The 15,113-nt window shown below is 47.0% G+C and overlaps 1 protein-coding gene across 6 annotated transcripts in view; it reads left to right on the forward strand.

Moving 5' to 3' along the window:
* The first annotated feature begins 213 nt into the window (after positions 1-213).
* Positions 214-15,113, forward strand: part of ATF6 (activating transcription factor 6) — a 343,590-nt gene continuing 328,690 nt past the window's right edge. For 4 of the 6 annotated variants that reach the window (XM_050963199.1, XM_050963200.1, XM_050963201.1 and 1 more), the window contains exons 1-3: positions 214-374; positions 1,015-1,091; positions 14,724-14,811. In XM_050963199.1, the coding sequence (XP_050819156.1) occupies positions 302-374; positions 1,015-1,091; positions 14,724-14,811 (238 nt within the window). In that variant the 5' untranslated portion in view covers positions 214-301. Of the gene's footprint in view, positions 375-458; positions 751-1,014; positions 1,092-14,723; positions 14,812-15,113 lie in introns of those variants that run through there. The other 2 variants (XM_050963204.1, XM_050963202.1) reach the window with 2 other exon arrangements.

Consider the following 15,113-nt stretch of genomic DNA (forward strand, 5'->3'; position numbering starts at 1 on the left):
CTGAGCCCCTGCCCCGTGGGTCCCCTGAACCCGGATCCCAGACCCCACCCCATTGGGCAGCTGAACCCGGCCCCCGCGAGAACCCCCGCCCCGTGCAGCGTTACCCGCCCTGGGAGTCTTTGTCCCCAGCCACCTGAGGCGCGCCGGGCTCGGCGCTCCTGCGGGTAACCCTGTCCCAGCCGGCTCAGAGACACGGCGCTGGCCCCGCCCCGCCGGGCCCCGTGTCCTCTCCCGGCCATCGTAGCGGGCGGCGCATTGCGCTGAGCTAGGAGACGTGTGTTTAGGGGGACCCGGAAGGGAGATGGCGGCAGGGGAGGTTGAACAGGGCACCGCAGAGCCGGGGCCGCTGCCACCCGGGGTCGGACCCGACTGGGGTGAGCCCGGCGCCGAGCGTCCTCCTGAGCGGGTGGGACGGGAGCTGTGAGGGGCCTTGTCGGGGAGGGGCGCAAGCCCAGTTGTGTCCCCGCTGCCGGGTCTGACTGCTCCTGGCGAGAGGCCTGGCTGGCTCTCGTTCCCAGTGCGGCCGCTGGGCCTCTCGGGCAGGTCTTCGAGCCTGGGCTAGTTGGTCGCTGACAGGGCCGCGTGGCTAGTCGTGCGGCCTAGGGTTGGGATCCGGGTGGAGTGGCGCGGGCAGAGTTAAGGGTGCCTCTGGGGTGTTTTAGACATGTGGACTCGTTGTGAGAGCCTGTGAACTTCTGGCCCAGTCCTGCAAACACTTTGCGTGTGACACTGATGGAGCTGCCTGGGCGTGTAAGCTTACTCACTGGTGTGTTTGCTGAATAGTGGCCGCAGGGTCTTCCACAGAGTCTGCATGAGTGAGGTTTCTAACATGAACATCTGATCTGCCACTCTCCTGTGGCTGGTACAGTACTGTAGTACAAATACTGGTTTACCCTAATTTTTTAGGCTGAAAAGTTCAGTCTAACATTGAATTTCCCCATTCAGCTCCTTTGAAACTCCCATCTTTAACTTGTAGGATATGCTGATGTACCACTTTGTTTGCTTTGCCTTTAGAGTCTGCCCTTTTTGATGAGCTCAGTGACCTGGCTGACACAGATGAAATACAGCTGGATGTGGATAATGAGATTTATGTGAGTAGCTTTTAGTATGTGCATTTCGTTGTCTAATAATTTGTTGCCTAAAAAGATCCTCAGGAGCAGAGCAGGGGGTAACAGCCCCTTTCAGGTACAAAACACTATGTTAAGTTTGCAAAGTGAAGCATGCAAAAGTTAGAAGATGTCAAAGTGAATGGTACCTGTGTCCCTTTGTGTGAATGCACTGCCATTCAATTTCTAATTATGTGGTAGACTATTCTTATTTTCTATGGGCCCCTTGTTTCACTCAGTGTACAGACTGGATGACAGAAAACAAAAAAGGCACTTGTTTAATGTTTGTTTTTATCTTCGATATTCTGCATGTATTATAATGTTGACATTCTTTTAACGTTGTTTTTTGTATAGAATGTCGTAAGGTATCTTTTTAACAAGAGAAAAAGACATTCTATGCAGTGGAACAATTTGATAAACAGAAGTAGAAAACAGCATGTGTATGTGTGTGTATATATTATAATAATGGTTAAAATATTTATTTTAAAGGTCCAGTAACAAATACAGAATATATGGATAGTGGAAAATAATAGCACAAAGTATATTTGATTTAATAAATCTTGGAATATGGGGGAAATTCCAGTTGACTGGAAGAAAGCTATTGTTATATTAATAGGCAAAAAGTGTAAAGAAGATGGTAATTACACGCCTGCTAGCCTGACACCGATCCTGGACAAAGTTATGAAATGATGGATGCTTGACTTTCTCCCTGTAGAACCTGAAGGATAGTAGTATACCTAATGTCAGCCAACATGGTTATGTGGAAAATAATTCCTGTCAAATGAACTTGATACTGTTTTATGAGATTACAAGTCTAGTCAGCAAAGGTAACTATGCCTAATATGATGTGATTTCTGTAAGTCATTTGACTTAAATACAGCATGATACTTTGAAGAGGAAATTGGTATCATACAGGATCACTAAACCACATATTAAATGGATTAAAAACTGTCTAAATGAGATCTCAAAACATAATTGTTTAATAAGGAATCATCAAATGCATGTGTTTCTACAGCATCCCACAGGGATTGGTTCCAGACATAATGCAATTTAATGTTTTATGTCAGTAACTTGGAAGATATTAAGTAATTGCAGATAGTCTGAAGATTTTAAAGATGGAGGGGCCGTAGGTATTGACACCAGGACACTCATACTGAGCAATCTGAATTGCCTTATAAGTCTTTAGTAAGATTTCCATCCTGTCTTAAAGACACAGGGTTAATTTCCACAAGTACATCAGAAGCAGCATTTTGCAAAAGTGGGGCCTGGATTGGGATAGTCTCTGTCACCCATTTCTCTGTCCCCAAGAAGTCAGTTGTATGACTGCTCCCCTCATACAGGTCAGTTACACACTTCCCTATTAAAACCTGAACCCCAGGTTGTGTGCCTGGGGGCACAGATGCTGACCCAGCAAATCTGTCCTGGGCAAACCCTCCCCTGTAATCAGTGAGGAGACATTCCTATATTGCCCCAAAATTCTTCTCAGCTTCCTTCTCTGGGCCCCTTTTTAACGCCTTGTCTATACTACCAAGTTTTGTTGACAGAGACTGCATTTTGTCGACCAAATAGTGAACGTGTACACACTGCGATGTGACTTTTTTGTCAGGAAAAATGCCTGGTTTTGGTGACAAAATACAACCACCCCAATGAGAGACATGTGTCTTTTCCCTCTAAATTTTTCTCGACAAAGTGCCAGTGTAGACACCACACTTGATTGCATGGCTTTAATTGGCTTCCAGGAGGTGTCCCACAATACTTATTGTGATCACTCTGGTCAGCAGTTTGAACTCCACTGCCCTGCAGCCAGGTAAACAACCATCTGCCCCTCCCCGTTAGAAGCCCCAGGAATTTTTAAAATTTGATTTCCTGCTAGCTGGGCATGGAGAGGTCTCTTTGCAGTTTCCCGGGTGACCATGGTGGGTTATTGCACCAAATGCTCTCCTACTTGGACCACTGTTGTTGGATCTGATCAGTATATGGGGAGAGAAGGCTGTGCAGTCACAGCTGTGCTTGAGCCGTAGGATTTGGGATACCTACGGGCATATTTCTCGAGGGTTGTGCGAAAAGGGTTAAATTGGGGCACACTGCAGTGCAGAGCGAAGATAAAGAAGCTGAGGCAAGCGTGCCATAAGGCAGGGGAGGCAAACTGTCACTCCGGTGCTTCACCTAAGACCTGCTGGTTCTATAAGGAGCTGGATACCATCCTTGGTGACGACCCACCTCCACCATCAAGAGCCCCATGGATACTTCGACGGGCCTGGAGTTGACGGAAAGAGGACCTAACCTGGAGGATAAAGTTATTGATGAAGAGGTGGAGTTAGATGACGATGTGCAGCTCCGGGTGGGGTCGCTGAGTGGTGCAGGCAGTCAGGAACTTTTCTCCACTCTAGAGGTGTCTAACCAGTCTAAGCAGTTCCTCTCCAGCGAGCAAGAAGCAGGAGAGGAGATGCCTGGTAAGTGGTTGTGGTTTGTGTAGTGCAGAGGTGGGTTTGGGGCATAGAAATGTGGAAGGCTGGCCGTTTCTGTGAGACAGACATTTCCCTGTGTAGCTAATTGGTACGGTGGAACAGGGGGTTGATACATGCCAATATCTCACCAGAATCCTCCAGAGAGATCTCCAGGAAAGTTTCTTCAAGGTAATCTGTAATCCTCTGCTGAAGGTTCCGTGGCAGAGCAGCTTTATTCCTTCCCATATTGTAGGAAACTTTCCTGCGCCATTTGGCAATCAATTGTGCAGGGACCAAAGCGTCACATAGGTGAGCAGCGCGGGGAGCAGGGCAGAAGCCACAAGCATGGAGTAGATGTGCCCTTGTTTCCCTGCTTACCCATAGCAGTGAGATATCTGCTAGAATGACCCTCACCTGTGGAAAAGTGTGGGAGAATTTTAGAATCTTTTCCCTAGCATGCTGCACCATGACCCTTCTAGAGTGCTCTTTTCCCAATGTGAAGCAGCTGCCCCCCCCGCCTGCCAACACTTACCATGCTTTGAGTGTTTGAAGAGATGTGTGCCTGCCAAGAGTCAGTGAGAAAGTGATGACAGTGTTTCAAAAGGTGTATTTAACTGAAATGTTTCAGTGCTGTGTGTGAATTTAACAATCCCGCTTCTGTGCATTGTCCCTTGTGCTTCGGCAGATGTGGCCTTCAGGAACACCCCCTCCCACCCCAGCTGATTGTCTCCACCAGATTAAAAAACCTGCCCAAGATGCAGCAAAGAAGACATGTGCACTGCTCCAGTGTAGAGAAAAGAGAACGCAAGGAGTTCTGGGAAGCTGAACGGCAGGACAGAAAAGAAGAATCAAGAGTTTGTTAAGGATGCAACTGAGCAGATGATTAAAGTAATGGAGGAGCAAATGTGGATGCTGAAGTCCTTAATAATGCTGCAGACTGAGCAGATCTATGCCTGCCCTCCCCTGCGGCACATTCAGAACTCTTTTCCATCCCCCCCCTCCCCCCCAACTCCACCCACACATTCCTTTCCACTTTCTGGGACTTCTCAGTTTTCCCTTCATTCCACTCTCTCGGACAACTTTCACAATGATAGCTGAACCTATACACAGCTGTTAAAGTCTGCCCTTTCCTGGTTCCTCCTTTCCCACCAAGCATCTTTGTGTGTTTGTGTTTGCTGTTTCTTGTGCAATAAAAGCAAAGTTTTTGAAGGGTAACTCATCTTTGTTTCCTACAAATTGAGATTGCAGGCACTATCAATACATGCACAGATATTTTAATCATTTGCTTACTGGAATATAAGGCCCCAAATGTCACCACTGCATTCTAGGAAAACTACATGTAATGTAACGCTGAAGCACCCATCACGGAGATATATATTAATGGTTCTCATTTTCAAAGCGTTGCCTCAAAGCCTCCCTGATTCAAATTGCCTGATCTGGGCTCCTCTGATTACCTTGGTATCTGACTGCTCAAAATCAGTAGTCAAGCGGTCTGCCTGACAGGTCCACCCCGAGCAAACCTTTCACCCTTAGCTTCACGAAGATGATGCAATGTACAGCACACGACTATGACCACAGGAATATTATCCTCATTAAGGTCTAACCTGCCATAAAGGCATTGCCAGCGTGCCTTTAATCTTCCAAAGGCACGTTCAGCTGTCACCCAGCACCTACTCAGCCTGTTGTTGAACCATTCCTTACTACTGTCCAGGTGACCTGTGTAAGGTTTCATGAGCCATGGATGTAAGGGGTACGCCAGGTCTCCCAGAATCACTATGGGCATTTCAACATGCTCCAGTGGAATCTTCTGGTTTGGAAAGAAAGTCCCTGCTTCTAGCTTTCTGTACAGGCTCGTGTTCCTGAAGATTCCTCAGACCACCTTGCGTTGATGTCCATGAAATGCCCACCGTGATCCACAGGCGCCTACAACACCATGGAGAAGTACCCCTTTCTATTGATGTACTCCGTTGCAAGGTGATCTGGTGCCAATATTGCACTTCCACAGTTAGGGAAACCATTTTTGCACAGCTGTCGACTATTTCATGCACATTTCCCAGAGTCACGGTCCTTCGTAACAGGATGTGATATATTGCCCTGCACACTTGCATTAATGCAGCCCCACCGGTTAGCTTCCCCACTCCAAAATGATTTGTGACTGATTGGTAGCAGTCTGGAGTCGCCAGTTTCCACACAGCAATTGCCACACGCTTATTGATAGAGGACACTCATTCTGGTATCCTTGCGCCGCAGTGCTGAGGCGAGTGCCACACACAGTTCCAGAAAGGTGACTTTCTGCATCTGAAAGTTCTAGATAGCCACCGCTCTTCATCCCACGCCTGCATGACAATACGATCCCACCATTCAGTGCTTGTTTCCCAAGCTCAGAAGTGACAATCAGCCCTATGTAGCTGTTCTGTGAATGCCAAAAGCAATCTAAAGTTGCTTCTATCCATTTCATGCAGCATGTCAGGTGCCTGTGAGTCTTCTTCATTTAGGAAGTTCATGATTAACTGCACTGCCATCCACAATGTCTTCATGACAGTTAACAGCACAAGAGGGCAGTGTGGGATCCATCCCTTCTCACACAGGTGCACAGTAAAGAAGGGCTGTTGCAAAAATGCAGCGAAAGAAAGCCGGAAGCCCATGGAGTGCTGGGACAGAAAACAATGCATCACAGAACATTGGGCCCAGTCCCAAGATGCACCACGATCCGATCCACTTTCCCTCAACACCTAGTGACAGAAGGTGTGTCGAGCTGGACTGCATTGCTCACAATGTTGATGATAGTGTCCCCACTATGGACGCGCTCTGCCAACAGAGGGAGCGAGTGTGAACATGACATTCTGAAAGCTATTATGTTGATTTTTGAGTGTCGACATCACTTTTGTCAACAAAACGTTGTAGTGTAGACAAGGCCTAAGACACACCTCTGTGCTCTTTAGAGTGGGAGCTGTCCCCTGTTCAGCTGTGAAGGGCTCACAGTTAGCAGTTAGAACAGTCCTTTCTCTGGCAAGCACTACACCCTCCTCCCTCTTTGAATTGGGTTTTCCTCCAGCTATAGAGTCCATGGAACCCTCACCCACCTCAGTGTTCTCTAGGATTCCATCACCCTTCTCTGGGCTTCTCTCTAGGATGCATCTTCCTATGCACCCTAGAGTGAGGTCTGCCCCTTGCCTATCTGCAACCTGCTGGCAGCCAGCAACCTGGACAGTCTTCTCGCTGACAGGCAATATGCTCCCCTCCCTGCTAGAGGAAAAGCTGTCTTTAGCCACTGGTATCAGAGGGTAGCCGTGTTAGTCTGGATCTGTAAAAGCAGCAAAGAATCCTGTGGCACCTTATAGACTAACAGACGTTTTGGAGCATGAGCTTTCGTGGGTGAATACCCACTTCTTCAGATGCATGTGGTGGAAATTTCCAGGGGCAGGTATATATATATACTAGCAAGCAAGCTAGAGATAACGAGGTCAGTTCAATCAGGGAGGATGAGGCCCTGTTCTAGCAGTTGAGGTGTGAAAATCAAGAGAGGAGAAACTGGTTCTGTAGTTGGCAAGCCATTCACAGTCTTTGTTCAATCCTGAGCTGATGGTGTCAAATTTGCAGATGAACTGAAGCTCAGCAGTTTCTCTTTGAAGTCTGGTCCTGAAGTTTTTTTGCTGCAGGATGGCCACCTTAAGGTCTGCAATAGTGTGGCCAGGGAAGTTGAAGTGCTCTCCTACAGGTTTTTGTATATTGCCATTCCTAATGTCTGATTTGTGTCCATTTATCCTTTTCTGTAGAGACTGTCCAGTTTGGCCGATGTACATAGCAGAGGGGCATTGCTGGCATATGATGGCGTATATTACATTGGTGGATGTGCAGGTGAACGAACCAGTGATGGTGTGGCTGATCTGGTTAGGTCCTGTGATGGTGTCGCTGGTGTAGATATGTGGGCAGAGTTGGCATTGAGGTTTGTTGCATGGATTGGTTCCTGAGCTAGAGTTATTATGGTGCAGTGTGCAGTTACTGGTGAGAATATGTTTCAGATTGGCAGGTTGTCTGTGGGCAAGGACTGGCCTGCCACCCAAGGCCTGTGAAAGTGAGGGATCATTGTCCAGGATGGGTTGTAGATCCTTGATGATGCGTTGGAGAGGTTTTAGCTGGGGGCTGTATGTGATGGCCAGTGGAGACCTGTTGGTTTCTTTCTTGGATTTGTGTTGCACTGCTATGGGCACCCGCATGGCCCCACAATATGCCAATATCTTTATGGCCGACCTGGAACAACGCTTCCTCAGCTCTCGTCCACTCACGCCCCTTCTCTACCTACGCTACATTGATGACATCTTCATCATCTGGACCCATGGGAAGGAGACTCTGGAAAAATTCCACCACGATTTCAACAGCTTCCGCCCCACCATCAACCTCAGCCTGGACCAATCTACACGGGAGGTCCACTTTCTTGACACCACGGTGCAAATAAGTGATGGTCACATTAACACCACCCTATATCGAAAACCTACCGACCGCTATGCCTACCTTCATGCCTCCAGCTTCCATCCCGGACACATCACACGATCCATTGTCTACAGCCAAGCACTGAGGTACAACCGCATCTGCTCTAACCCCTCAGACAGAGACCAACACCTACAAAATCTCCACCAAGCATTCTCAAAACTACAATACCCGCACGAGGAAATAAGGAAACAGATCAACAGAGCCAGACGTGTACCCAGAAGCCTCCTACTGCAAGACAAACCCAAGAAAGAAACCAACAGGACTCCACTGGCCATCACATACAGCATGGTATTCCTCCTTGCTGCAGACAGCCTGAGCTACATTGAAAAAATCATTCCCCAGTAACAATTGTGATGGGTTAGTAGGTACTGCTGCCACATTCAATTCAGCTTTCAGATCCTCAGTTTCTGTGTGCACTTTAGCCAAAGGCACAAGGGTTTTGTGACCTCCTACTAACAAAAGCTCTGCCATCTGTCCTGGCAAAATGTCTTTTTCCTGAACAACGCTTCTCCTAACCACAGAAATTTCTGCACCTCTGTCCCTCCACCCAAGATGTTCCTTGCCATTAATTTTGACAGCCTTTATGTGCTTACTGCCTGGCTGGGCAGAGGCTGTTTTTACAAACCTTGTGTGATAAGTGGCAATTGACTGTGCTCTGGGTAGCAGCATTCCCATGAGTTGCTTGCCGCCTTTTCCCACCCAACACAGGGGATTTATTCCTCAGGGACTCAGTGGAATTAAAGTGATAGCACCTTCCGTGCTTTTCTGTTTTTACGGGAGATTTGGGACAAGGACTAGAGGAATGGATTTGGGGAGGTGAGCGTCCAGTCTCCCATCCACCCTCTTTCCTGGAGTAAAACGGGAACCCTGCTTTCCCCTCAGGTTTTACCCCCTCTGCCTGTGATTTATTTCTACTAGATGCTTGTGTCTGCTCAAATTCATCGGCTAGAGTAGCAAGTTCATCAACAGTTTTCACCTTTTTATCCCGTAAACACTGTTTTGCATCATCACTTCATATACTCAGGAAATGTTCCTGAGCAATAAGATCACACATTTCTTCAAAGCTTATAATACTTTTCCCCCTTGTCATTAGATGTTTGGCTGTGTGTGTGTGTGTTCTCTCTCCGTGCTGTACTGTCTCTGGACAGATAGGCCGTACGTCAGGCTCCGATCAAACTGCCTGATAAATCCACAGACTTGGTTCGTAGCAAAGTCACATGGTCAGGTTTATTGTCATTGAAGCACAGTCCTAATGCCCTGACTCAATGGTTACAGGTACACTAACACAAGTATGTCCGTTGCAATGGACTAGCTCAGTTAATGGTGGGACTTTCCACTATCCCCTCAGCCAGACAAAGACACTCCCTCTGAGATACATCTTTATACACAGATACAAAGAAGTTATGCATTACCCCTGACGTGTCTAGGTGCCACCCATTACCTAGTACATGTTGGTTTGATCAAAACATCTTTATCTGTTTTTCTGTCATCCTGACCTCATCTTTACGATGGGTCAGTGTGTTCCTGTTATCTTTGGGGAATGTGCTGGTATCAAGGTGTTCTGGTACCACCTTTCTGGACTATGTTTGTCTATATATTCTTTTGCCTAGCACGACTTAGAAATGTGTGTTTCTGCAATATCAGCCTTGTTCTTGCCAGATCCTGTGAGCAGGGCCTGCCTCTTGCTCACAACTTAACTTTGCTTTATATCAGCAGAGTTTTGACTACTTTAGCTCAGGCTTCAGGCCTCTGATACATGGGCTTATGTTTCAGGCCTTCTTCCTACTACACCCCTTATCTACTTATCTATCAAATCTTTCATCTGGTTTACATATGCCACATTACTAATCCCAGCCCCCCTCTTAAGGCTTCTAAATTTTGCTTTGTATTTTTCAGATGTAATCTGAAACAGTTTTAAAATCATATCTTTGAATTTACTATAATCTGAAGCATCTCTAACTGGAGTCTTATTGAACATATCCAGAGCTCTCTCAGGGTACGTCTACACTACGGGATTATTCCGATTTTACATAAACTGGTTTTATAAAACAGGCTTTATAAAGTCGAGTGCACGCGGCTACACTAAGCACATTAATTCGGTGGTGTATGTCCATAGTCCGAGGCTAGCGTCGATTTCCGGAGCGTTGCACTGTGGGTAGCTATTCCATAGCTATCCCATAGTTCCCGCAGTCTCCCCCGCCCCTTAGAATTCTGGGTTGAGAGCCCAGTGGCTGATGGGGTAAAAATCATTGTCGCAAGTAGTTCTGGGTAAATGTCTTCAGTAATTCCTTCCTCCAGGAAAGCAACGGCAGACAATCATTTTGCGCCCTTTTTCCCTGGATTTCCCTGGCAGACGCCATAGCACGGCAACCATGGAGCCCGTTCAGCTTTTTTTTTTTTTTTACAATCACCGTATGTGTACTGGATGCCACGGACAGAGGCGATACTCCAGCGCTACACAGCAGCATTCATTTGCTTTTGCATAATAGCAGAGATGGATACCAACCTTCCTGGGCTACCGTGGCAGTGTCCCCCCCATTTGTGTCATGAAGTAATAAAGAATGCAGGAATAAGAAACACTGAGTTTTTAGTGACATAAAATGAGGGGGAGGCAGCCTCCTGGTGCTATGATAGTCCAGGCAGGACATTAAGCAGTGTGGGGGAGAGGAGCCCAGCATCCCACTGCTATGATAGTCCAGGCAGTACAGAATCTTTTCTTTTCACATGAAAGGGAGGGGGCTGATTGAAGCTCAGCCCCCAGTTGCTATGATGAAGACGGTTACCAGCCGTTCTGTACCATCTACTGGGAAAGACCGGGAGTCATTCCTATTTTTACCCAGGCGCCCCCGGACAACCTCACCTGAGGCAAGCCAGGAGCACTCACGGGCTGATGGTGACGACGGATATCAGTCATATTGTACCGTCTGCTACCAGAGAGGGGAGAGGAGCAGATACTGCTCTTCACTGCTGCAGCATCGCATCTACCAGCAGCATTCAGTAGACACAGGGTGACACTGAAAGAAGTCAAGAAATGATTTCTTTCCCTTTTCTTTCACGTGGGAGGGGGGAGTAAATTGACAAGCTATTCCCTGAACCACGCCGGACAATGTGTTTGAACCTGCAGGCATTGGGAGCTCAGCCAAGAATGCAAATACTTTTCGGAGACTGCTGGGGACTGTGGGATAGCTGGAGTCCTCAGTCCCCCCTCCCTCCCTCCATGAGCGTCCATTTGAGTCTCTGGCTTCCCGTTACGCTTGTCATGCAGCACTGTGTAACCTGTAGATTTTTTTTTTTTCAAACGCTTTGGCACTTCATCTTCTGTAACGGAGCTTTGATAGAACAGATTTGTCTCCCCATACAGCAATCAGATTCAGTATCTCCCGTACGGTCCATGCTGGAGCTCTTTTGGATTTGGGACTGCATTGCCACCCGTGCTGATCAGAGCTCCACGCTGGGCAAACAGGAAATGAAAATCAAAATTTCGCGGGGCTTTTCCTGTTTACCTGGCCACTGCATCTGAGCTGAGATTGCTGTCCAGAGCAGTCACAGTGGTGCACTGTGGGATACCGCCCGGAGGCCAATACTGTCGATTTGTGGCCACACTAACCCTAATCCGATATGGTAATACCAATTTTAGCGCTACTCCTTTCGTTGGGGAGGAGTACAGAAACCAATTTAAAGAGCCCTTTATATCGATATAAAGGGCCTCGTAGTGTGGACGGGTACAGCGTTAAATCAGTTTAACGCTGCTAAAATCGGTTTAAATGCGTAGTGTAGACCAGGCCTCAGACAACTTTGCAATCAAAGTGGGCATCTTTTGGTCTTCAGGAATTTCATAGAGTACACACAGCCTCTCAAAAGGTGATGAAATATTCAACCATGTTTCCTGTCTTGCTGCATGCAGGACACAACCATTACCATTTGTGGATTTTGAAGAGGTGGAGCTCACTGGTGCCTGGGGGTTCTGGTTCTGCTTCTCTGTCAAGTTCAGTTGATGCTTTCTCTCCCTTTCTTTTGCCTCCATTTCTTTGCTTGCAGTTCTAGGGCCCTTTGGTGTGCAGCTTCTTGCCTGGCATTCTCTGCTTTTTTGGTGTTCAACTTCTTGTGAATTAATCGCCATTTGTTTAAATTCCATATGACTTTTGTGTTCTTTCTTCTACTCTTCTGTCTGCAATCTGTATAGTTCCAGCTTCTTACTAGTTTTACTTTCACTCATTTTCCTGCTTTCCTGTCCTTACTTCCCTTGCCCGAAATAAGCAAAGAGAAAATAACAAACTGGTAACCTCTTTGACTGATCTCTAGCCAGGACACTTAAATCTCACTTAAAATCACCACCAGTGTATGAAGTGCCCATCTCACTCAGAGTAACAAGCTGTGCATATGACCCTGCTTGCTGCACCACTGTGACAAGTTCCCCCTGGGGTGCCACCTGGAACCACTGAGCCCCCCTGTCCCACCAGCCTGGTCTCCTGTTTACATTGTACTTCTGTGACAAGCTGCCAAGTTCTATCCAGGCTCCAGCCTGCAGTTTCACGAGCACACATACAGGTAGGAACACGCCCAGCTGCAGATACATACAGACGTTTTGACCAGCTACTGCATTGGAAGGCTCCAGCTAGGGTACTTCCCAGCTACTCAGGCACCCCCCCTCCCCTCAGAGTGTATACCCCAAATTATACTATCTTGTGCTGTACAGCATAAACTCATGAAATTTAACCCCCTCTCTCAATATGGAGAGGAATATAGAACAGCTTTCTGCCTCGAGTTATGACTCCCACACACTTGTTTGTAGATAAAGCAAAAACAAGTTTATTAACTACAACACATAGATTTTAAGTGATTATAAGGGATAGTGAACCTATCAAACCGGATTACCTAGTAAATAAACAAAAAACGCAAACTAAATTTAATATACTACGTAGATCAGCTATGAATAGAAAATTCTCACCCTAAGTGATGATACAAGCCAGCTGCAGATTCTTATGGGGCAAGTTGCATTTGTTTGCAGCTTAGAATCCCCAGGTGTTCCATTCACAGGGTAAAAATCCCTTTAGCCTAGGTCCAGCACTTCCCCCAGTTCAGTCTTTGGTCCTTGGGTGTTTTCAAGAGTCTCTTTGGGTGGGGAGTCAGTGAAGAACCAAGATGATGTCACTCCCCTGCCTTATATAGCTTTTGCATATGTCGGGAACCCTTTGTTTCAAAGGCTGGTTCCCACACCAGTCAGTGGAAAAATACTGATATCCCAAGATGGAGTCCAGCACCAGGTGGCCTGATCACATGACCCTGTAGCATCACAGCAGCCATTTGTTGGAGGCTGTTTGTAGCATCCTCAGGAAGGCCCCCATGTGGGAGATAAGCTTCTTTTAAGATCTGTTGTTTTTCTAATGGCCCTTCCCCAACCAGCTATTCAGAATGAAAACATTTTGTCTAGTTAAATGTGCCAGCAGAAACTTTTCAACAAAAGACTCTCACAATTTACTGCATAGTCTCAGAGCAGCTGAACTGATTTAATCTTCCTCTGTTTGAAAATGGTGATGGAGACTCTTAGAATTGAAGAGATCTGTTTACCCTAAAGATGAGAAATAAAATGCAACCCCCCCCCCCGCCCCTCATAGTGACAGCTTACAAAAAATAATTAAGGAGTTATTTGTTACATGTTTGTACAGTACTGAGTGCATTGCCTAGGCCCCCTAAACCAGGGGTGGACAAACTTTTTGGCCTGAGGGCCATGTGTGGATATGGAAATTGTATGGCCCACCATACATGCTCACAAAATTGGGCTTTGGGGTGCAAGAGGAGATGAGGACTCTGGAGTGAGGCTGGGGATGAAGGGTTGGGGTGCAGGAGGGTGCTCTGGGCTGGGACCGAGGGGCTCAGAGGGTGGGGTGGGGGAAATCAGGCTAAGACAGGATTGGGGTGCAGGATGGAGTGGCGCTTACCGTAAGCAGCTCCTGGAAGCAGCAGCATGTCCCTCCACCACCTCCTATGCGGAGTCATGGCCAGGCAGCTCTGCATGCTGCCCCGTCCCACAGGTGCTGCCTCTGCAGCTCCCATTGGCTTCGGTTCCTGGCCAATGGGATCTGCAGAGCCAGCGTTTGGGATGAGAGCAGCATATGGAGCCCCCTGACTGCCCCTATGCGTAGGAGCCGGAGCGGGGACATGCCTCTGCTTCCTGGAGCCGTGCAGAGCCACAGCAGGCCCGCAGCAGGGCAAGCCCCAGATCCCGCTCCCTGGCAGGAGCTCGAGAGCCGGATTAAAAAGTATGAAGGGCTGGATGTGGCCCCCAGGTTGTAGTTTGCCTACCCCTGCCCTAGACACTACTGCGATACAAATAATTACTAATAAGGCATTACTGGAGTACAAATAATTGTAGTAATGATATTTACTCTCACTTCCCTTTACTCAGGTCAGAATTAGGTTTGAACTAAAGCCACAAATAACTCCCCAGCTCAGGTCTGTTTAGTTGGAAACCCTGCCTTGTGAAATCTAACTGAGAGCTCTCCTCTCTCAGGGCTTCTGATATATATTTGTGGCCTTGCCATGCCACCAAAAACATGCAAATTGAGGTGACTAAATCCTTTTGCCTTCTTAAGAGCTGTAGTGCTTGGTGGTTGCAATATATAGTACTTTCTGTTTTGCATCTGTTAACTTATTTTTGTTAAATTATCATCATCTACAGGAGAACAGTCTTTATAACCTCGACTTTGATTTGGACTTGATGTCTTGGGATTCAGGCCCTTGGGATGTGATGAGCCATACTTGTATAGGTAATTACATGCCAAATGTTTCAGCTATGACTATCTTAAAAGAGTGACTACTAGGGATATTGACTTCAGTGGTACTGCTTGCTGAAGTAGGCTTTTTTGTATACAGAGATCACTTCATTGATTTTCCTGGGATGGGACATGGCTACTGTTTTGGTCTCCCCTACAAGTCTCAAATTGTTTAGTTGCTGTAGTCTTACTACATTCACTTGTGTGGTTTATTCCAGAAGTTAATGTTTGGAATAGAACAGCATATTTCTTGCATGAGCTAAACTCCTAGTATTAGACGTTTATGCAGTGTGAAA

Source organism: Gopherus flavomarginatus, chromosome 7 (genome assembly GCF_025201925.1).
Source record: "Gopherus flavomarginatus isolate rGopFla2 chromosome 7, rGopFla2.mat.asm, whole genome shotgun sequence".
Taxonomy (NCBI): Eukaryota; Metazoa; Chordata; order Testudines; family Testudinidae; genus Gopherus; species Gopherus flavomarginatus.